We start from the raw sequence: 23,763 nt of genomic DNA on the forward strand, positions 1-23,763 counted from the left end.
ACTGCATCGCGTCAGTACATGTTTCATAAAGCTAGAGATCTATATCCTATGGCAAGCGAAATGCACATTAATTCCTTAGACCACGGTTTTACAGTTAACTATATAGTTAAGAGACTTTGAACCCGGGTTCAAAGTGCCGTTTGCACATGAATTCCTTAAACCCGGGTTCAAGACTTTGAACCGCGGTTCAAAGTCTCTTAACTCTATAGTTAAGAAACGACCAATGAAATCGTGACATTTGCCTTCTAATTGTGGTTTAAGCTCCGCTGATTGGTTGTCTCTGAGTTATGTAGATATCTACTTTTAGACATACTTTGAACCGCGGTTCAAACTCTTGAACTCGGGTTTAAGAATTAAATATGCAAACGGCACTTTGAACACGGGTTCAAAGTATCTTAACCCTATAGTTAACTGTTAAATAATTAATGTGCATTCCGCGCGTCTTAAATCCAGTTTAAGACTTTAAACCGCAGTTTAAGACTTTGAACAGCAGTTTAAGACTTTGAACCGCAGTTTAAAGTCTCTTAACCCTATAGTTAAGAAAGGAATTAATGTGCAAACGGCACTTTGAACTTGGGTTCAAAGTTTCTTAACTATATAATTAACTGTTAAATAATTAATGTGCATTCCGCGCCTCTTAACCGCAGTTCAAGACTTTGAACCGCATTTCAAAGTCTCTTAACCCTATAGTTAAGAGATGACCAATGAAGTCGCGGCATTTACCTTCTAATTGTGGTTTAAGCTCCGCTGATTGGTTGTCTCAGATAACAGATTGGTTTCTATTTTTAAAACACTTTGAACCGCGGTTCAAAGTCTTGAACTCTGGTTTTAGGAGTTAATGTGCAAACGGCACTTTGAATCCGGGTTCAAAGTCTCTTAACTATATAGTTAACTGTTAAACCGTGGTTTAAGGAATTTTAATGTGCATTTCGCTTGCCATATATATCCACTGTACTTTACTCATGTCACTAGGTAAAACCTTGCAGAACTTGTAACCACTCTAAGTCGATATTTATAACTCGGTCATGATATTCTTGGTCAGAATGTTAATCTAGACAATATGAAAGCCATGTTTGAATCTGGCTTAAATGTGGTCGAAATCTGGTCAAGCCTTCAGCAATTTAGTCCATTTTTTCAGTTGAAAACAAAATTATTATTAAAAATTAAAATACCACGTGTTCGGGCGGTTTTAAAGAGAAAACAATTTCAATTGTTTTATTCAAACGTGGCACAAACGATAAAATGTAATAATTATAATTATCAAGCATACATTTCAATGTTTGCAAAACAACAAAAACGCATGCAAGATAAATATTTGACATTGGCGTTAGTGAAAAAAGAAATCCAACCGTATTGTTTAAATTGTTGTTTACATATCGGTCAAGTTGTATGTCTCACTTCACATCGCCAGATATATCAGCTTTGGTGATAAGCACAGTCACAATTAAAGTTCCCTCTTCATGTTCATTCTCTATCAAAACAATTTGCCTCAAATATGGCTCGGCTGTTTATTCAAGCCAGCTGACACCACGGTCTTTAAAGGCGAACCACCAGATGAGGAATTGTATGCAGCAGTAATAGCATGTCCATGAAATAAATATGCCATAGCTTAAAGCGTGCAAAGTTCCCTTCATTTTTGCATTTGGTAGCAGTTGTGTAATTCAATAACTAGTTTTTGAAGCGCACGGATGCTACCATTCTATTTACACTAACGCAAAACGCACTTGGAGACTTTCTTTACGAAACACTTTTCAAACATGAATATCTCAATAATGAATACATAATTTGATTTAAATTGCATATTTTATCATTTCACTAAATTCTGTAGAAGCTCACAATACAATCATGCATCCGTAATGATCGGACAAATTAGCACGTAAAGTTGGTAGCCTGCAAGATGCCGATTTCACGGTTGCGCTCCTGAATATTCATACGAGCTATATAAGTTATTCAAAAAACCGTATGTTTTCTGGTGTAAGTACACAGCTGAAATTGAAATAAAATAAGAACTCTACCGCGTTTCGTTATTTTCACGTGTAAAAAGATGAAAACATGCCTACCCTATGTTCTATAGCGTCAGATCGTCTCGGATGAATGATTCAATCGTGAGCTTGAGCAGAATGAGGTCAAATGATCACATGTTCAGTTTTAAATTAAAAGTTTTACTCATAAGAGAAATAAGTTATAAAAAATGTTGCGTTAGAAAAGTCTCCAGTTGTTTATAATAAATAGTTTGGGCTGTTTAATTGGCAGCATGGCTGATCAAAATAAATGCTATATAGAACATAGTTATTAATCCCACGACGCAAGCGTTCTATTTCAAGTGACGTAATATCGATCGATTCTTGTATCGTCAATTTTACCGACCGTTTTGTTTCATATTCATTTCATAGAAATTGTACAGTGTGAGTTTTCATCTTTGAAATATTGTGTTCTGTTTACTGTCATATTAACATTTTAAAAGCGTCATTGATGGTTTAAATGTGTGCATTAGCCTAAATCGATGACAGCAGAACAATTATCAACGTTGATCTTTAGGGTCTGATGGCACTGCCTAAGTCGAGCTTGTCTATACGTTAATTATATAACGCCCCATTGGTGCATAAAGGTACCATGTGCCTCCTAATTTCAATGTCACATGGTACCTTTTTGCACCAATGGGGCGATAAATTCAATTTATCAACAAAATGTAGCGCCGCGGCCATTGGCATTCTTTTAAAAACAAAGATATAATTAATTGTATGCTATCACTGAGTTCTTAATTACATTGGAAAAGTCGATAAGTAATGCAAACGTCATCGACTGTTGTCCGTAGGAAAACAAAACATGTGCTTTTGAAATAATTGTTTCAGCAGTGACCATTATATAAAAAGCGGCCAAACTATTCTAAATATTTGGTTTGTTTTTTACGATTATTTTGTATTGACATCATGATTTTTATTCTTGCGTGTAAGTAAATCTGAGCATTTGCACGGCGCTACATGTTGTAACGACAACAAAAGTTGTTGCAATCAGAAAATGTCTATAAACGTAGCGGAAGCATAACAATTCGAATCGACTTTATTGAGTTACATGAAAGTCTGAAATTACTGTTCAATACTGTTGTTTATATCCAATAGGGAATGTTCATATTTTATTTATCGTATGATGTGATAGTTCGTATCCTAAAACAAACACACGTATAACATATGAGGTCGTTCCGTATGGGTGCCTTACATCAATTCAAGATTGTCTTTTGCGTTAACAAATTATACTGTTAATGGATGATAGAGACCTTGCATAACACCAACCGTCGTTATCACAATATTTATTGAGGCTAGTATGTGTTATTTGCTTAACAACGTTATTTGCGTGACGTAACGTTAAAAATCATGTTCCATGTACAAATCGTTTAGTTTTGAACCGACACACATATTGCTTTAATATGTATATTCAATCTGTAATTTAGACATAAGTTCGGTTCACTTCTTATTTTGTGATTAAACGAATAACTTGAATGTATATTGTATTTGGTTGTCATTAATGGCCGATATCCCATTACACTTCTTGTAAAATATGCACCTAACCGCAATCGGCAGTATATGTATTTTTGTTGTACACAATGTCTTAATTTTCAAAAAATGGTCAACATATTACAATACGATGTCTTATCATAACCATGACAACATTTTAATGGACATACTATCGACAGATTCATATTGTGTAGCTGCTGCAAGACATTGATATACAATAAATACATTTAACGAACTTTATAAAGTTTTGATAACAACATAAACGTTTTTCAAATGAGCATATTATTTTTGTGGTGGGACATATTTACTATCACCATGATGTTGCATATTTATAGCATAACAATCTAACTGTAAGTATTTGGGTTTTCATATTGTAAACATGTATTGTCAAACTAAACGACCGTCAACAAAGCAAATAAAAAGCGTCCTGAATGATTGAAAGCTAATTACTACTTCTGAGTAGTTCATGGAAACAAGATAGATGACGTTCTGGCGATGTATGAATCGTGATAATGTGGGCTTGGATCGAGCTTATTACTATATTATATATATGCAGCGTAATGGCAGCTGGTGGTTTTCAAAATTAATATTTAATGTGACGATTGGCGTCATAGGGTTGTTCATTATTGTTAGAAAATTTGAACATGCTTTTTAGAAGAGAGATTATGGTTATGGTTTAGCGCGAAAATGCACGGGTTTGTGTGTGGGATTTAGTGCGAAAACGCACGGGTTTCTCGTTTGGGGTTTATATGATTTGCAAATCTATTAAGTAGCCATTCGAGGTGTGCATTTGACAGGCACATGGTATGCACAAGGAGAACGAAAGGGTGATAAAAACCGCCCGCCCGCCCTTAATGCACATGTGTATGTTTAAATTATCGGTAAAATTACTTTTGAGTTTGAAATGTTGCAATGATAAAGTCGATATTGAGTTTATATTCAGTTCGGTTTTTTAGTCCATGTGAGATGGGATCTTAACACGAACCGATTCCTTTACCGTGAAAGTCAATGGGTGTATTTTCATTTAAGTCTGAAGCAGCTTAGTTTTCTTGATTATTTTGTTTCATCTTTTACTTCATATGGTGTTTTAATGTGAATTTTAATTCTTATTTATGTGTATCATATTTTAGACTCTCACTTCCTGAATACATTTCTTCGTGCATATTTATTGAAATCTTAGTATGTTTAAATGTCCGGGTTATCATTTTGTGTTTTGTTATGTAATTAACTTTTAATTTAACAAGTTACCGGTATTCTATATTTTAATACCATTATTTTATCTTTTCGTTTTGGTATGACTGGTCAGATGTGGATGTCGGTTTAATACAGCTGTTCCGTATATATATGAATCGCGCCATGAGAAAACCAGCCTTATTGACAAATTTTTCGATTTTTACTTTTTTTGCATTTTCGGTATGTACGTTCTTTTCCGGTTCGAAATATGTATAAAACGTCATACTTTTCTTCCTATAGCCTATTATCATTTCCATTTTCGTGCACCTATGTAACGCTGATACGAGTGTCATTACGACGTAATTTTGACGTGATGTCGTACGGAGTTTTTTTAAAAAATGCACTACGGATATATTTTATATTTGTAATGTCCGTAATCATTGATTGATAATGTCAATGTTTTTGTTTTTGATACCGATGACGTTAATGTGTTACTGTTTGGTTATGCCATATATTGTGTTTATATTAATTTACGAATTTCTTCGTACAATTAATTTTCATGAACATTTTTTCGATTTAAATAATCGCCTTCTCATGCTATCGTTTTGCGATACAAACAAACGTGCAGAATACATCATCTATTTACCATTACTTGTTAAATGAAACGCGACCCCGAGCTTACAATATAGAGCGCACGTTGTCACGCCGTGCTGCAGATAATCAAGCGGCAAGTATCGGCACTAGGCGGTCGGTGTTCGTGAAGCGAAAACATTCGTTCTTCAGCAAACAAAAGGAGGTTTCTTCACCGTCGCTACATGTCTTCACCATGACAACGCCGGGGGTTGCAGACATTGGGAAGTACAAATATTTCCTGTAGCGGAAGTACACATTCTATTTGTGGTAGTTTGTCCAAATGAAATAAGTGTAAATAAATATTTGCGTACAATTTACTTTTTTATTTTATTTAATAGCTGCTACATACCGGATGCCCGGTAGCGCATTGAAGTGTTCGTCTATGAACGACTTCCATTTACGCCAGCTCAACGAAGTCTGAGTAAACATTTCTTTCATGTAAAAATATGAACATGAATTAATTTACAATACCAATTACCGCTTTGGTTTTCATTTTCACTGGCATTTCTAACTAAACATGCAAAATATGGGGATATTAAGTACATTTTTACTTAAATTTATATTTATTTATGATTAACAATCAATTTAGTTGTAATTAATTTAACAACCTTGCGCGCGTCAGTGATGTGGGTTCTTAATTGCGCTCATTGCGTGTAACTTCTATTCTTCTGTTACAGCGCCGACAATGTACTTGCTAAGTCGCTCGCACGTGCCACAAACGTCCTCTCTCGGTTTGGCAATTCGAATGTGCGGAAAATGCTTTTGAAAGAAGTGATTTTAAGGCGCCGTACACTTCGCTCTTCGCAAGCAGCAATATATTAAGAGGCGTTAATAATGAACTAAACATTCATACAATTTAGATACAACATCACATATTAGACCGTGAATCATGGCTTAAAAAACATAAAAAGTAATTGTCTGAAAATATTCTACGATCAACCACAGTGTTTTTCATTCAATGATTCAGTGCAAAAAACAATACGTGACGTGGTTTAATTATCAATAGGAGGCTTTAATAAATAACTTCAAACAGTTTATTCAGTGACGATTTTGCAAAATAAACATAACCTAAAATGAATGTATATAGTATTAAGGTTCTTACCTCAAGTTCGGCATCCATTTCACTAGTTCTTAAAGGGACCGTCAACCAGATTGACGAAAAAAATAAAAGTTCTAAAATACCGTATTTTTACAATTATTAGTTTATATTGATTAAAATATCACGACTGGTATATGACATTACTTGAAAAAAGTTGTTAATTTTTCATAATTTCAGTATATTCGGTACGGAATACCGTTAGGGCCATCGTGGTTACACATTAAAATCCAGAGGGCGACAATGCGATAGTACGATGACGACAGTGCGAAAATACGATGACGATAGTGCGACAATACGATTGCGACAATGCGATAGTACGATGGCGACAATGCGACAACGCGATAGTACGATGACGACAATGCAATAGTGCGACAATACGATGGCGAAAGTGCGATGGTACGATGGCGACAATGCGATAATCATATCGTACTTTCGCCATCGTATCATCGCATTGTCGCCTTCGTATTATCGCATTTTCACCATCGTACTATCGCACTGTCGCCATCGTATTGTCGCACTGTCGTCATCGTATTGTCGCATTGTCGCCATCGTACTATCGCTGAATGGGTCAAGTTCCCCCCGGGTACTACGTCCCCGTACCCTGGGTACTTTGAAGTATACTTCACCGTTCACCGATTTTCAAATGATACTTTTGGGTACCCCGGTATACTTACAGGTACCCCATCTTTCCTAAAAAAATATAATATGTACCCACATTTTGTTCGTACCCACAATTTTCGTACCCACATTTTTTTCGTACCCAAAATTGTCGTACCTACAATTTTTTTGTACCCAAATTTTGTTTGTACCCAAATTATTTTTTTTGCATACTTTTTTTTGTACCCAAAATTTTCGTTCCCACATTTTTTTCGTTACCTAAATTTTCGTGCCCACATCTTTTATGTACCCAAAATTATCGTACCCACATTTTTCACATATGTTTACGAAAAAAAAAAGAAAATTTTGGGTATGAAAAAAAATGTGGGTACGAAAATTTTCGTTATGAAAAAAAAATGTGGGTACGAAAGTTTTGGGTATGAACAAAATGTAGGTATGAACATTTTGGGTACGAAAATAATGTGGGTACGACAATTTTGGGTATGAAAAAATTATGCCGCAAAAAAGTTAGGGGACGAAATAAAATGTGGGTACGATGTACAAATTGGATACTAAAATTTTTGGAACGAAAAAAGTATGCCAAAAAAATTGGGGTACGGAACACAAATTTGGATACGAAAAAAAATTTGGGTACGACATTTTTGGTTACGAAAAAAATTGTGTACGAAAATTTTAGGTACGAAAAAAAATTTGGGTACGAATTTTTTTAGTAGGAAAGATGGGGTACCTGTAAGTATACTGGGGTACCCAAAAGTATCATTTGAAAATCGGTGTACGGTGAAGTATACTTCAAAGTACCCGGGGTACGAGGCAGTAGTACCCGGGAGGAACTTGACCCATTCAGCCGTACTATCACACCGTCGCCATCGTATTGTTGCAATCTCGTCATCGTATTGTCGCACTGTCGTCATCGTATTATCGCACTATCGCATTGTCACCATCGTACTATCGCACTGTCGCCATCGTATAGTCGCACTGTCGTCATCGTATTGTCGCACTGTCGTATCGTATTATCGCACTATCGCAGTGTCGCCATCGTACTATCGCCATCGTATTGTCGCACTGTCATCATCGTAATGTCGCAATGTCGTCATCGTATTATCGCACTATCGCATTGTCGTCATCGTACTATCGCACTGTCGCCATCGTATAGTCGCACTGTCGTCATCGTATTGTCGCACTTTCGTCATCGTATTATCGCACCATCGCATTGTCGCCAGTGTACTATCGCATTGTCGCCATGTATTGTCGCACTGTCGTCATCGTACTATAACACTATCGCATTGTCGCCCTCTGGATTTAACTGTGTAACCACGATGGCCTTTACGGTATTCCGTAATTCAGTAATAAAATTTCGCGATGTGAAATCGAAAGTACATCTCGAAAATAGGTGACATAACAATATACACACAATAAATAATGCAAGTAGATTGATCATTATATATATAAAATATACAAATCACTTCACATGCACATTTTGCATTCCTGAGTTTACCACGTGACGATGATGATCAATCTACTTGCGTTATTTATGGTTAACTGGTAGTTACCGGTAGACAAACTCAGTAAAATTGTATTACCGAAAATACTTTAAATATGAAAACTTAACAATATTTTTCAAGTAATGTTATATACCAGTGGTGATATTTTAATGAATATAAACTAATAATTGTAAAAAAATAAGGTATTTTAAAACTTTTCTTTTTTTCGTCAATCTGGTTGACGGTCCCTTAAAATTCCGAACAATATAAAACACACGTGTAAAAACATATCTCACGCACAAATGCAAATAAATTTTTCGCAGAAAATTATGACGTAATAAGAGTAACGATTTACCGATGACGTCGTCGAAGTCATTAAGGATGGTTTTCTCATGGCGCGATTCATATATATATATATATATATATATATATATATATATATATATATATATATATATATATATATATATATATATATATATATATATATATATATATATATATATATATATTTGATAGTGATTTTTTTCAGAAAGTTAATTTTTCGTTATAATATGATTATTTATCATTCAAAATGATGTTTTCACTAATTAATATCAAAGCAACACGCTAACCACCTGTGGACCGCGCTGTATTTGTCTGAAAAACGTGTTCCGAAAAAAACAGTAGCGCTGTGACAAGCTTCTCTCTTGTTGTTGGTGGCAGATGGATAACAGTGCCTCTATGTTCGTTAGTGCCGTATTTGCACATCGCTACAACAGATGCGGCTTTCCTTTGGGGAGATGTTATTGACAATGACATTCGGCAACTCAGGAATCCATAGTTTGACGGGCCTGTCCTGACACATGGTTTCAAAGCTGTCACTTTTTGAAACGTTTAACAGACTAGAATGAAATAACAATACAAGAACTTTTATGTCACATATTTTTGGACGAATTCAAAAACATCGTAAATTCTCAAAACAAACTGTGACACTGCAGTCCAAAAACAGTGACATCCGAATTTTACTCATCTTAAAAAAAGGTCACAAAATTATTTCAAATGCAAAATATTGTTTACCTTCATGCGTTATTTATAAACATTTAAATAAGCTCTAATGTGATTGTTTCAAACATGTTAACTAGTGTGTTATTTTAACAAGCTTATGTTAATTTAAAAATAAAATGAAAATAAAATACGATATGCTTTTCTTGAAAAAAAGATCATCGTACATTTCCGAAGATACAAAACACACACAAATGATGGTACGTTTTAGTCTATTCACCGTACCTGGGAAACATGTAAGTATATTTAAGAGTACCCGAGGTACATGTAAGTAGTACCCGAGCCGACAATGACCAATCGCGCCATACTTGCAGGTGGTACAGACAAGTAAGAGCGTCATGGACTGATGATTTCATGCAATTGATATTATGTAGAACATGATCTCAAATATCAACATATGCAATCTCAACTAGATATATCTATATCCATTTATTGGAAATTAAAATATAATGTATTATATTCACATAGTAAAAACTAACAACGCCTTCACTTTTTATTATACATTGAAATAATGTAAATTAAATACATAAATAACAAAAACGTTTTAATTGTTTATTATCCTTGATAAATATATCAGAGTTTTTACATATAAGTAATTAACACAACATATTACTGACAATATTGTCAGTAACAAACTTGCATTTAGTTTCAGAGTGTTAGGTTGTTAACATTTCCCCTGCCTAATGCAACTTGACCTCTAACTGACAATATTTTAGAATGTATATACTGACAAGCAAGAATGATTTTCCATTATGAAATAGAAACTAAATATCTTTAAAACAAAATTAAGTAAAACCATCTAATTGTTAATTTGTATTTGTTTGAAGATCAATAATTATTTAGTATTATTATCAGTATTTGTGTGCAGGTCAACATACCACCTCGTGTACTTCAACTGTAATTACTACAGGCAAGTTTTTAACCATTACGGGACAATAATTTTTAATCAAACACTTTCAGATGGCTGTAAAAAAAATTGTATACATACATGTAATACAAATGTTAAAAAAAGTAATTTTTGTAAAATAAGAGTTCATTTACGTAATGTTTTGCACGGAACCCAACATTTGAATTGATATCTAGACATTGCCATCTTACTATATCTGTCTTAACTGTATTGATTGTCACTCATTACATAATCCTTAAACTCCATTCAATATTTATTACCTTAATATAATGGGTTTTATAAGCTATGTATAGCTGACAACTCATGCTTACAATATTATTATATCAGTTTTTGTTTTCATGATGGCAATTTATTGCAAAACAGTCTAGTAGTTTTGCACCCTAATTACAGAGAACATAAGACATATTATTTATTTAATGCTTTCCAGTGGTTTATAGAGAAACATCAGTGAATTATAACCAATAATTTCACTGTTTCAAACAGTGAAAATTATCAGTGAAAATGATCGATAATTTTCATTGTTTACTGTTAAATGACGTATTGTCTCAGCTAAATTCGTTAGTTAAACTCTTTAACAAAGTATATAAACTGTGAAAAAAAGCATAATGTAAAATGAAAATTGTTGGATTCGGTGGAATATCGATTTTAATAAACCATTTCTCAGAAAGTGTTCTTTTAGGAGTAAAGTTGTTAAAGCGTTGTTTAGTTAATAACAGTTTATATAATACAGATAGGCTGAGACTTATCATGTAAAATAGTAAGTTTCATAAAAACTACAAATGAAGTTCAGTATACAACCTGCAGTCTATGGCGCATAAAGCATATAAACCATTCTTTAACCTCATTAGTGTCATAGATGACCTAATAATTTAGACTTATTAATCCCATGTGAGATTGTGCAACCAGTTACATACCCAATTTATTATATGGTTAAAGTTTGTTACAACCATAATGTATCATGAGCAGCTGTCACAAGCCATATCATTCTATTGCTGGACTCAGTTGACCAAAACCTAACTGACATTTGAGCCAGCTTAGTAAATACATAAATAACATTCAAGAAGCAATATGATTATCTTACATTTGAAAAAAATTCAAACTTTTTATGAGTTTACAACAAAAACATAGATTAAAATTTGATTATTTCATTTAGAGTTATAGCTTAACCCTTTCAGTGCTGGAACCAAATTTTGAAGGCCTTTGCAAACAGTTTGGATCCAGATGAGACGCCACAGAACGTGGCGTCTCATCAGGATCCAAACTGTTTGCTATTCTGATAGTATTCTTTAAAAAAAATCCAAGAAAATGCTAATTTTAGAAATTCAGCAGACAACATTTTAGCAGACGACAAATTTCCCAGCATGCAAAGGGTTAAACCAAAATATAAAAAAAACACTATAAGCTTTAGTTGCTGCTTTGAGTTTTCAGCTCTCTGGCCCTGTTTTGAATGCAGGCAAAGTTGCCTCACAGCAATGTAACATATGACACAAAACAAATGCCTGTAGCAGGGAGCGGCTGTGAGTAGGTCTGACATTAGCTGATGTGTCACATGATCTATCACATGATATGTCACATGATCTATCACAGAGAGCAGGATTTGCACTTTGTTATATAATGTGACAATCAGCCCTGGAACTGCAGCAAGCCGGCTTGAACTAGTTTGTGGATCTTGGCCCTCATGTCAACCCTGGAACTGCAGCAAGCCGGCTTGAACCAGTTTGTGGATCTTGGCCCTCATGGATGGATCTGAGGTCTGTAGTATCCTGCGCAGAATATAAAAGAGAGCATAATAAGCATTGAAAATAAAGATATTTCATATAAAAAGGGAATTATTATTAACACTGTTAGTAACTGACGGTGTATGGGATATACACCCTCAGTAATTAAATACCAAAATCGAGATTCGATCTCGTATGGTATGAAATTACTGAGGGTGTATATCCCATACACTGTTAGTTACTAACCGTGTAACGATTATATCTCAACTGATTGCTCGGGTAGTCTGGACATTACTCGGGGTGTATGGAAAATGCTCCATGGGCACGTGACCGCTCTAAGCCAATTGGATTAGGTCATTTGTGTAGGAGGTGAGATAAAGGTTCATATTTTGGTTTGGTTTTGGTGAATTTTAATTAAATTGTTATAGTGAAACACAGCAGCCTATATGATACAATATTTGTCATATATAATATTCATCATATTCATCATACAGAATATAATATTCATCATACCACTAAAAGAAATACCAACAATATTCATCAGGTCATGACACAAAATACTTAAAAAATGGATTAACATTTAATTAAACGTTCATAGATGAAAACACAATTCTTTGATGTTCAGACTAAAATTGTAAATAATTTTAATTAAAAAAAAGTGATTGCTGTTGGAAAAACGTAATTTTGTTCTGTGAGATATAATCTTAATAACATAAGAATCCTGTTTTCCCTTAAAACTGATGATTCCCCTGATTTTCAGTAATGTTTTCTAACAAATCATTAATGTAAAAAATAAGTTTTTTCCTCAAAATAAGAGCAAAAGTGTGGAATTTTTTTTACATGAAAACGTGATTTACAAATACGAATCTTTAACCTTTTACCTTTCAAATTGACCTTTGACAGACCTGGGTGAGAGTTGTATATGACATGTAAGCCAGAAATAATCATCTTAAGAGAATCTCTCCACGTGTTTTGTAGTAAAGAAGCAGAAATGAACATTATTTGCTATTGAATCATGGTCATGCAAAACATCTCCTGATTATAATTATTTATCTAAAGATATATACAACTGCATAAAGGCATTTAAAATTTATATAAAAAAGAACATCTAATACAAAAAGAGGACCCATTAAAACATTTAATGACTACACCAGTAAACAGATGATACCTTATCCTTTTCAGGAATAAAATCCGATTTATTTACCATAATACAGAGACAATTAAAAGTTCAAATAACAGAATGTAAGAAACCTTTGGGAATTTGCAGGATTATTTCTCAAGCTCTCAAACAATTGTTGAATCTTTGGTTCCACAAGTATTTCCCGAATTTCCGGGTCAGACAGAATCTCCTGCATTCGAGCCTCATCTTGAGCAGTGGCCTGTCGGGGGTTGGTGCTGCTACGTACGGACAGGTCTGCCCCACCCTGGGGGGTCCTGCTGGATATGGTTGCCTGGGGGGTGGGAATTGGAGACGGGGCTGAACCTGGGCCACTGTTGCTGTCGGCAAGCTTGTTGAAATGTTCACCTGGAGATAATGAAGTAAAAATAATGAGCCTCATTCTGAGAAAACGGGGTTTAATGCATGTGTGTAAAGTGTTGTCCCAGATAAGCCCTCACACGTCTACACAGGCACATCAGGTACGACAGCACGACACTTCTAATAATTCTTCAATTTCAATAATGCATGGACCCAATCAGTCATCCCCAATATACTTTTCTTAAACTACTTACCATGAGGTATACAAAGTAAGAAAACAGGTTCTTTCAACTGTGCCAAACATGCATGAACTTCTCCTCTCATTTCTCTGATATATGATTTTATGCAAGTATACCCATGAGGCCGCAGAAGTCTTGGAAGAAGTCCTGCACTTCCTTGTTCTCTCCATACTTCAAGAGGGCCTGTTGGGGATTCTGTTGGAACTCTGCTATGGCTCGGACAAATGTGGGGTCCTGAAACAAAAATGTCATATGTCATCACCATATGGTAATCTGATTGCTATTCTGGTAAAATTGAACTCCCACTTCTATGTTGACAATGAACAAGAAAGCGACACTTATAAGTCATTATTAAATGCAATCTAACGAATACAGGGTCAAATATAACATGTAACAAGATAGTCAAAAAGAAAGCTAGTCCAAAAGAAAGCTAGATCCTCTGCTGAGTTTATTTTGCCCTTGAAGTGAAGTCTTATTTTGAAACAGCATGATTGACTAATGACTGCTAACATCTTCTCGATCTCCTTCACTTTTCATGAAAATACTTCAATGTTTGTAGGAGATATGAAGCAGACATGAAAAATAATGTAGGCTATAATTTACGGTAAAACTAATCCCTATTACCACCCTTTTTACAACATAACACACCTGCAGTATGTAATATAATAACACCCTTACCCTTTGGAACCTACAGTATGTGATGTGCCCATTAGTTCATTAACTTCATTTATTATTATACTAGAAAACTACTAGGCTAATAACTCTATGGTTGTATAAATTACTTTTTCAATTACATGTTCTTATACAGGTACACGTTCCTATATAAACTTACCTGTAATCGTTTTGCTAATTTCTCATTTTTTTCTAATTTAGTGAGTAAATCGTCTGTTACCCATTCTGCAATACAATAAAACATTCAGTCTCAGTTAATAACACATACAATACAAAAAAGCATTATTATAACTTTTTTTCATTGTAACACTTCATTTTAAGACTAACTGGACCGTTCCATAAGTAGTAAGATAAGCTAAACTTGTAATACCATGCTATGTGTGCATTTTGAAGTTTATATGGTCCTTTCCAAGTCAAATTATGTGTGGATCCGCAGTGTGCCCCTGTACTCCAACATAATCAACTTACTAGCCTCACGAAAGTTGGGATGAATTTTGAATGATAGCTGCAATTACCAGCTATTTTGTTGTTATTTAAAGAATGTTCAATTTTGGTGTGGTGATGTGTTGTGGGGGGCAGCCAGAGTACCCAGAGGAAACCCTACCAGTCCAGTATGGTGACCATCAACGAAACAAACATGCTGCCAGGAACAGAAATTGAACAAAGGTTGCCCAGGGGAGAGGTGAGTGTCCCAACCACTGCTCTTGCTGGACAGCCAATGCCATGCCTAACGTTAAAAGCTTGCTTTAAAGCAATCCCATAATAAAAGATAACCTGGAGGTCTTGGGAATGCTCCTCATTAAAGCCAAGGATTATCTTAGCTGGGAAACATCGGCGTAAAACATAAATAACCTTTTATACCTCTTTGATATTGTAACGATGTCAAGACAACAGAAAGCTTGTTGAAAAAAAAATATGGAGGAAGAGCATGAAGTACGGTGGTCATATAAAAAGCATTTATAGTGCAATAAACATATTTGAGCCAGCTTTTATTTCCCATTACCGATATATTATTAATGTATCTAGGATTGAAACACTTTAAAGTTGCAATCATAAGAAACTTTCTGTCATAAATACATTAATCATTAAAAATATTTAAAGGAGTACAAATAATTGTGCTGCTACACATACCTTTATTTTGCATTAATTTTTCATTAGTTTTAGCCATGGCTTCTTGAACTTCAGAAAACCGGTAGCCAGATTTTTGAGAATCAGTCTTTTTCACAAATGGAATATCCTCAGATGTTTTAACATCACTCGATGCTGTTGCAGTCTTTGTTTGCTGTGCAGCAGCATCTGGCTTTTTGACAGCTGCTTTTTCTGGAGCCCCACCAAACAGAAAGCCTTTCTTCAATCCACCAAATGTTGAGCTTGCAGTGGCCGATGATGAAGCAGATGCTGATGGTGATGATGCTGATGATATATTTGTAGGAGTGGATTTTAAAGAAGTGTTTGGTTTAGAGTCTTTTGTGTCTGGCTGAGGTATTTTTACAGATGCAGCATCTTTCTGATGTTCTGCTTTAACATTTTGTTTAGCCTGTTCGCTACCATTTGGTACTTTTGTATCTCCATGCCCATTTTGAAGAGGTCTGCTAAGCTGGAAACAGTCAATGAACATAAACAAATAGATTATAATTATCCTTTCCCTTTTTGTACCATAAGTTAAATATTTTACTTGTATGTGTACAGTGGGGAGTTAACTGTGACAAAAACATGTTCATCCAAATTCAAAACCAAGCAATTTGTACATGTCAAATGGTTCATTTTGTGGTTAAAATAACTACTTGTATACAACAAAATGGGCCATACAAAAGATAAATAAACTAAAGGATTCCTGTTTTTTTGTTGTTGTTTTTTTTCCTTAACAGAACAGTTCACTCAAACACACTTTCATTTGGTCTATTAAGAAAAGCTGTCTATACCTGCTGTCCTTTCTTTAGCGCTCTGAGAGCATCCACTTGTTGGATTAGCTCCGACATATCCTCCAGAGGAGGAACATCTGAAATATAGCAACAGAAATTTAAGGGCTTTTTTTAAATCTATAGCTGTAGCAAAATAAAGTGTACATTATTTGAAATACATTTCTTAAAATCATGTTTTGGACCAAAATGAAACAAAAACTACCAATGTTGTTTGTTTAGCAGTTGCATCACATTTTCCACATGCATTTTCCCCATATATTTAGAATATAGCACCCATTCCTTCCTTTTGCTACATATTAAAAAGTAGTAGGCTGAAAGTGCTGTTGTCAATATACCAAACAAAAAAGCTGGTAACAGAAGATGTGAAAGTTGTAGCAACAGCTTTGCTATTAAAAGGAGTGACTAAATGATACAAATGTTTATTTGTGTCTTGGATCTTAATATTTGAAATCACATGCTGTGTAACTTGTGAGGCAAAGTTGCAGTAAATACATGATTTGACAATGGAGAACATAAAAATGTAATCACCCAGATTGGTATGTATAAATATCAAACGTTCAACAGCGTTATGTTTGTGAGGTAACTGCATTGCAAGCACAGTATTATGAAAATCCCCATAATTCTTAAAGGCTGCGTTGATATATGTTTAAAGTGTGCTTGGGCGATGGTTTTTAACCAAAGTTTTTGGTAAAAATAGCCCCCAATCAGTATGTTGTATGCATTGTTTCATTTTTTAGGGCATTATATATAACAATCAAAGTGCACAACACACTGAAACAGCGCAACACATTATTTTCTAAAATTGTCTAGGGAGAGCATGTGCTATGAGGTTGTCACAGTACAGCATTATTATCTTGCAGATTTTGCTTTGAATACAACAGCAATATAAGTATTGAGAGACACTTCTCAGTTATAATAATACCCTTTGATTGCCCCCTGTGACACGAACAGATCTGCATTTAAAACATTTGGTGTTAAAATAATTTCATAACATATATTCTATACATTTTAAAACTGAAACTATAGTTTTAACATACACATAATTAACTAGTAAATATTAATGGTCAAATTAACAAAATAAGTTCAGTTGCTTTAATGCCAAGTTATCTTAATATTAAACTATTAACAGGTAAGTCAAGTAAGAAATATTTTATTTACTGCTATCTTGTTACAGCCCTTTGAAGACAAAAAATAGGGGAAACACATGCATTTTACAATATATTAGGGGCAGGTTTACAAGAAAGGAAGCTTTTTTCGAATGAAGATGATAAGCTATGTAGGATGGATATAAGCAGGGGCCTTCTTTCAAAGATTTTCAGCATGGTTCAAGGGTTGTCTGTTAAGCCTAAGGCTAAAAAGTTTGTTCAAATCTATCTGTGCCAAACGCACACACACATAATAAAAATATAATGAAAATGTCTACACACAAATTAATTTTAATATCAGGATTAAACGGATTTTTGTAAATGTAAAATAGTACAAGTGATTAAAGTATACCATCAGATGATATTTTTGCATTCTTAATGTATTGATCATGTTGAAACTCATTGAATTTTGACACAACAAAATGAACAATAAGTATACGGTTGATCTTTAATATGAGGCACATACACCAACTTAAGACCAACTTTGCATAAAAACGCATGTCATATTTTAAATTTACTTCAACACTTTGTTTTTGAGTGTGTTTATAATTCAATATAATCAAAATATCGAGAAAATAAATAACAGCGTCATTGACAACCTTCGTCAGAAGCCATTTTGGAAATTATGCGGTGCGGTGAGAAAAAATATGTGTTGTAATAAATACAATGACAAATTGACAACAAACACACGTGCAGAATTAATTTAGTTAAAATTAATGGAGAAACACAACTTTTGTTACAATGTATACAGTTGCATTGACGTTCTGTGCAAGAATGACGCCAGGGCATCAAAAGATTTGTCTCGATTTCTTAGTAAACAGGTATAACCAGTCAAACGAAACCAGTTTCTCTAAACACTGTTCAGTAAATTAAATAATCACTTGAAATGACGAAACTACTATAGTACTAAGTCAAAGTTTTCGTTGATATTTTCATTGTCAAAAAATGAACATAACATATAAATAATTTTTTTGTGTAAACAAGTATCAGGCAAAACATTTCACTCAAGTTATCGTTACTAAATGGGCTGGCTAAATCAATTTATGGAGTGTTGCAAACACATATCTGGTGACTTAAAAAAACACTGGCATCAAAATTCATACATTTGATTTGCTAAAAGATTTACTATCAGTATTTTAATAATCAGTTTTCCTGTGTTTCTAATTCATTTAATTTAGTTTGTGTTGATCAGTGTTTTTTTGCTTTTATTTGTTACAGCCTGTGCCATTTGAATCATAGGGACCGTTAAGTAAAAATATTCTATTATACTACATATATATACAAGGGATACAACTGTGGAAATTCCTGCACACAACCATGGTGTAAACAATAGCGAAAAATTTGCTTCCAAACGCAATAAATACACCAATTAAACTGTATTACAAAAGCCAAGACATTTATCTTTCAGAAAATAATACACTTGGCAATAAAGTACAAGCTTTTCATTGAACTAAGAGAGAAAGTTTCATTCAAAATGCTCAAAAATCCTTACTTGGACACAGGTGTGCACAGCTGAAAACTGATAATTCTAGAAGTAATTTTCGTATTCCTTTGTTATAAAGCTCTTTTGCTGGTACATATTCCTTGGATAGTTTTTTTCATAGTAAAATAGAACATAATTACTATTTAGTGAGCATATTTTGCTAGAAATTCGTATCAATCTGCTTCAATTTCACAATGACAATGTTTTACTTTCATTTTGGATAGTTCACGTGTATTTCTAACATGCGATTTGATTGGTTGAGATTCCACTGCAGTAATAAATCCAGCCATTCACGTTCCACGTAACATTACCTGACAAATTGCATACAAATCCTTGAAGATAGTAGAAATGTAAACAAATTTAATATTTACAGTGTTTTACATATATGCAGTTACATGCAATTATGGAAGGTGTCTACTTTGATTAATAAAGTGTCTATGGATAATAAAACAAGGTAAAATTTGCTCAACTTCTCTGTAATTATTAAATTATGAAACAAAATGTGCACACCTGTGTCGCATTTCGAAAATTTAACCGTTTTTCATGAAACTTTCGTTTCAACACAACTATGAACACTTTTACTGCTATAAACATAGTTATTATCTGATAGATAAATGTATGAGCTGTTGTTATACAGTTTTTTTGGTGTAATTATTGCTTTTGGAAGCGATTTTTTTGCTATTGTTCAGACCATGATGTTGTGCAGGAAATTTGACAGTTGTATCCCTTGTATATATGTATATAGTATAATAGAGTATTTTTACCTAACAATCCCTGTGATTTGAATTGGGAAAATTAGCGCGATAAACAGTGAAATTGGAAATTAGCGCAATAAACCATGAACTTGGGAAAAATTAAGCATCATAAATATGATTATAAGTAACAGAATTTATATTGTTTTTAAGTGCATGTTCAGGGGGTTTTCTAGCCATTTTGGGAAAATAGTGTTTTTCCCAGGAGGGAAAAGGGGCATGGCGCATTACTTTGAAAAAGTGCATTTTAACGCGCAGTTTAATTTAAAAAAGGGCAAAAATGTTCCGTGAATAAGTGGTTTTGACAGAAACATATACACATAAAAATATAAACAAGCACATTCAATGGTAATTGTTGTACTTAACTTACTTTAATTAATATTAATACATTTACCTTGCTATGTCTCCATTTAAGTGGCATGCTGTTGCAGTAAACGGTACAGAATGACAAACATAATAAAGCAATATATGCATATGAATCTGATTACACACAGATCCACTGACATATAAATGAAACCATGTTTGACTTATCTCATTTATAACGATAATCTTGTCAGAAGTTTTGCCAGTAAAATGAGTAAACTGAACGCTAAAAATTTGCAAACACTCGTTTCTGTGACATACATCAAATGAATAGATTACTTATAAATATGTTGTTGTTGTGTTTAACGTTTTAATGCATCGTTCGTTATCACATGCATTTCATTAATCCCTTCTAAATGTGTGATCTCCATCGTTAATTCGATCGTTATTTGCCATTTTTGCCGAGAGTCACAATTTATTTGCTGTATTGTCCGCCATCTTGTTAAAATGAAAAGCGACAGGTGCGCATAGCAACGTAAACTCATATAATATGTTCGCCTTTTAATTAGAAAACGTTACAGTAATTCTGTCAATAATTAGTTATCTAAATCTAAAATAAATGTTTTGATATTACTGTATTATGCATGAAATGCACATTTTCTAGGAGGAAAATCTAGGTTTTCAATAGAAGTCTCCGAAGTAACTGTCCACGATTTTATCGTGGACGAGTACACATTACCGACCAATTAGTGTGCTTGGTATAAGCCACTGAAATTATCGATAAATATTGACACAGGGTTATTCACGCATGACTTATTCATAACCGAGCGAATCTTTGCAGCCTTGGGGCCATACTCTGATACTAGTCGGCAAAGTAGTTTGGACAAAGGGCTATTAAGATGTTATCAATAAGGGCGCGGAAAACAGCGGGTGCTCATGTCATGAAAGGGCGGGGCGGCTGCCTTTGAAAAGGGCAGCTTGGCAAAAAATGACTTTGAAAGGGGGCAGCGTGGCGCAACAAAAAAGGGCATGGCGCAGCGCCACGCTAACAGCCTGGGAAAAACACTAGAACAGGAGACTGGTCAAATTTTGGGGGGGGGAGTTGGGCTTTTTTTGTGGATATTTTGGTCTGATTTTTGGGGAAAAACGTGGAATTTTGCGATTGGGAAGCAGCCGAAAATCGGCGGTAATTTTGGGCAAAAAAAAATCACTGTCGATATTTTCTTTGAATTGCTAATGCATGAAAGTGTAACTTGTATGTTCAAGATTAATAAACTTGTGATATTTGCTTGCCAATCAGCTGGTGATTACACATTTTTTAGGTCTCTTAATAAGTATTGCTCAAGTGTTTAAAATCATTGTTTTCATTGAACTGGCTGTTTTTTATGTGTTCAGTTGATCATTGATTGTGTTAATGCTAATATTTTTTGTTTTTCCATTGTTCAGATATGGGCTCCAGATGATAGGCAACTTGTGTTAGAAACGCTTGCCAATTTATTTATTCAAGTAAAAGTAAGCAGGTTCGGAGAAGTTATCCGACCAATTCTGCTGGACATCACGACAAGATGTGCCACACAAATTGAGAAGTCAGGAACGCCCTTTGAACAGCATGTGTTGTTTTGCCTAGCAATAGCAGACTGCTTGAAGTGGCCAGATATTCAAAAGTAAGTTAAATTTCATAATTTCCTTTTTCATTTCATTTTTATTTAAGGTACAGATATTAAGTATGTATTATGCTTGAACATTTGAATTTTTTTATTGATCAACACTTGAACTTCTTTGGTTATAAGCTTCTACTGTAAGGTTTGAGGCTATTGAGTTATAGAATGAAGGGATTTGTTCACAGATTTTAGCATTAAATTAAAAAAAATTAAAGTCCCTCTTTTAATGATTTAAATTGATGCAAGTGAACATCAGTACTAAAGAGCTCCAGGTAAAAAAAGATGATAGAACTTAAGAAAGACAAATGTGTACAGTAGCCCACCTGTGCTTGAACCACTGACGTTTGAATTAAAGAAGCTAATGCTCAAACCACTGAGCCATCTGAGCTTTTACATTTCATATTGCATTTTATTATTTATATTAGCAATCAGTGCATTGTTACAAAATATAATGAAAACAACAGAAACGCTAAAAATTATTCTATAATTTCAAGTTTGTAAGGCTGTATAATTTTTTATAATGTTATTCATGTTATTTTATTCATGTTATTTCACTCTCAAATGAACGGTTGTTTTTTAATTTTTTAATCTTTGACAAAATCTTGAAAAATTGTCATTTCAACAGTCTGTGAACAAGTCTCATTAACCCAATATATTTATTTATCATACCACCGCATTGATATCTGCCTGAGCTTATGTGACGGTGTGATGTCCGTCGTCCATATGTGCGTGCGTCCGTGCGTGTGTCCGTCAACAATTTGTTTGTGTAGACACTAGAGGTCACAGTTTTCATCCAATATTTATGAAATTTGGTCAGAATGTTTATCTTGATGAAATCTGGGTTGGGATTGTATTTGGGTCATCTGGGGTCAAAAACTAGGTCACTAGGTCAAAAACTAGGTCAAATAATAAAAAAACCTTGTGTAGACAATAGAGGTCGCAGTTTTCATCCAATCTTTATGAAATTTGGTCAGAATGTTCATTTTGATAAAATCTGGGTTGGGATTGTATTTGGGTCATCTGGGGTCAAAAACTAGGTCACTAGGTCAAACACTAGGTCAAATAATAGAAAAACCTTGTGTAGACAGTAGAGGTCACAGTTTTCATCCAATCTTTATGAAATTTGGCCAGAATGTTCATCTTGATGAAATCTGGGTTGGGATTGTATTTGGGTCATCTGGGGTCAAAAACTAGGTCACAAGGTCAAATAATAGAAAAACCTTGTGAAGACAATAGAGGTCACAGTTTTCATCCAATCTTTATAAAATTTGATCAGAATTTTTATCTTGACGAAATATGGGTTGGGATTGTATTTGGGTCACTTGGGGTAAACAACTAGGTCAATGGGTCAAATAATAGAAAAACCTTGTGTAGACAATAGAGGTCACAGTTTTCACCCAATCTTTATGAAATTTTGTCAAAATGTTTATCTTGATGAAATCTGGGTTGGGATCGTATTTAGTTTGTCAGGTGAGCGGTTTAGGGTCATCATGTCCCGCTTGTTTTATATCATGGTCAACAGGAAGTTCTTATATCAGTCATGTGGTCATATTACTCCGAATCAACTATAAAGAAATCATTTTTAGTAAAATTGAATCAGATTCGACAAAACAAACAATTTGATACCTACATGTAATATATTTTAGATACAAAATGCAACACAAACAGCAAAAACATTTTTTTACAAATATTAAGCGCGTGTGCACATGACGTCATTATTAACACGTCAAACGACAAAAGTCATAATCTTTCTCGCTAAAACTGCAGCTTTTTAGCGATTTTTTCATTATTTCTTTAAAATAGGGGACGTAGAGGTATGATTAACATAAAAACAGGTTACTGCCTGATCTTTTTGTAATATATCAGGCTCGGCACGAATTAAATAAAGGCTTGGCAAGCCTCGCCGTTATATTATTCTAAGCCT

At 34.2% G+C, this 23,763-nt stretch overlaps 2 protein-coding genes across 2 annotated transcripts in view; one reads left to right on the forward strand and one right to left on the reverse strand.

Annotated features, from left to right (window-relative positions):
- Positions 1-10,098: 10,098 nt before the first annotated feature.
- On the reverse strand, positions 10,099-18,255 carry LOC127852616 (uncharacterized). The gene is made up of 7 exons (XM_052386567.1): positions 18,240-18,255; positions 16,496-16,572; positions 15,705-16,170; positions 14,734-14,798; positions 14,018-14,135; positions 13,437-13,710; positions 10,099-12,230 (listed from the first exon to the last, which is right to left on the reverse strand). The coding sequence occupies exons 1-7, from the start codon at positions 18,253-18,255 to the stop codon at positions 12,149-12,151; spliced, it is 1,098 nt and encodes a 365-aa protein (XP_052242527.1). The 3' UTR covers positions 10,099-12,148.
- Positions 18,256-18,314: 59 nt separating this feature from the next.
- The window catches only part of LOC127852617 (midasin-like), a 99,092-nt gene continuing 93,643 nt past the window's right edge, over positions 18,315-23,763 (forward strand). Inside the window, exons 1-2 of the mRNA XM_052386568.1 lie at positions 18,315-18,461; positions 21,625-21,842. Coding sequence (XP_052242528.1) covers positions 18,357-18,461; positions 21,625-21,842 — 323 coding nt within the window. The 5' untranslated portion in view covers positions 18,315-18,356. The remainder of the gene's footprint in view (positions 18,462-21,624; positions 21,843-23,763) is intronic.

The sequence above is a fragment of the Dreissena polymorpha genome, chromosome 12 (genome assembly GCF_020536995.1).
Source record: "Dreissena polymorpha isolate Duluth1 chromosome 12, UMN_Dpol_1.0, whole genome shotgun sequence".
Lineage (NCBI taxonomy): Eukaryota > Metazoa > Mollusca > Bivalvia > Myida > Dreissenidae > Dreissena > Dreissena polymorpha.

Excerpts from the sequence above, each read along its gene's own strand:
- LOC127852616 (XM_052386567.1), bottom strand. Across the intron at positions 14,799-15,704 it reads AAAATTAATGCAAAATAAAG|AATGGGTAACAGACGATTTA; the intron begins GTATGTGTAGCA and ends ATTGTATTGCAG. Across the intron at positions 14,136-14,733 it reads AATTAGCAAAACGATTACAG|GACCCCACATTTGTCCGAGC; the intron begins GTAAGTTTATAT and ends TTTTTGTTTCAG.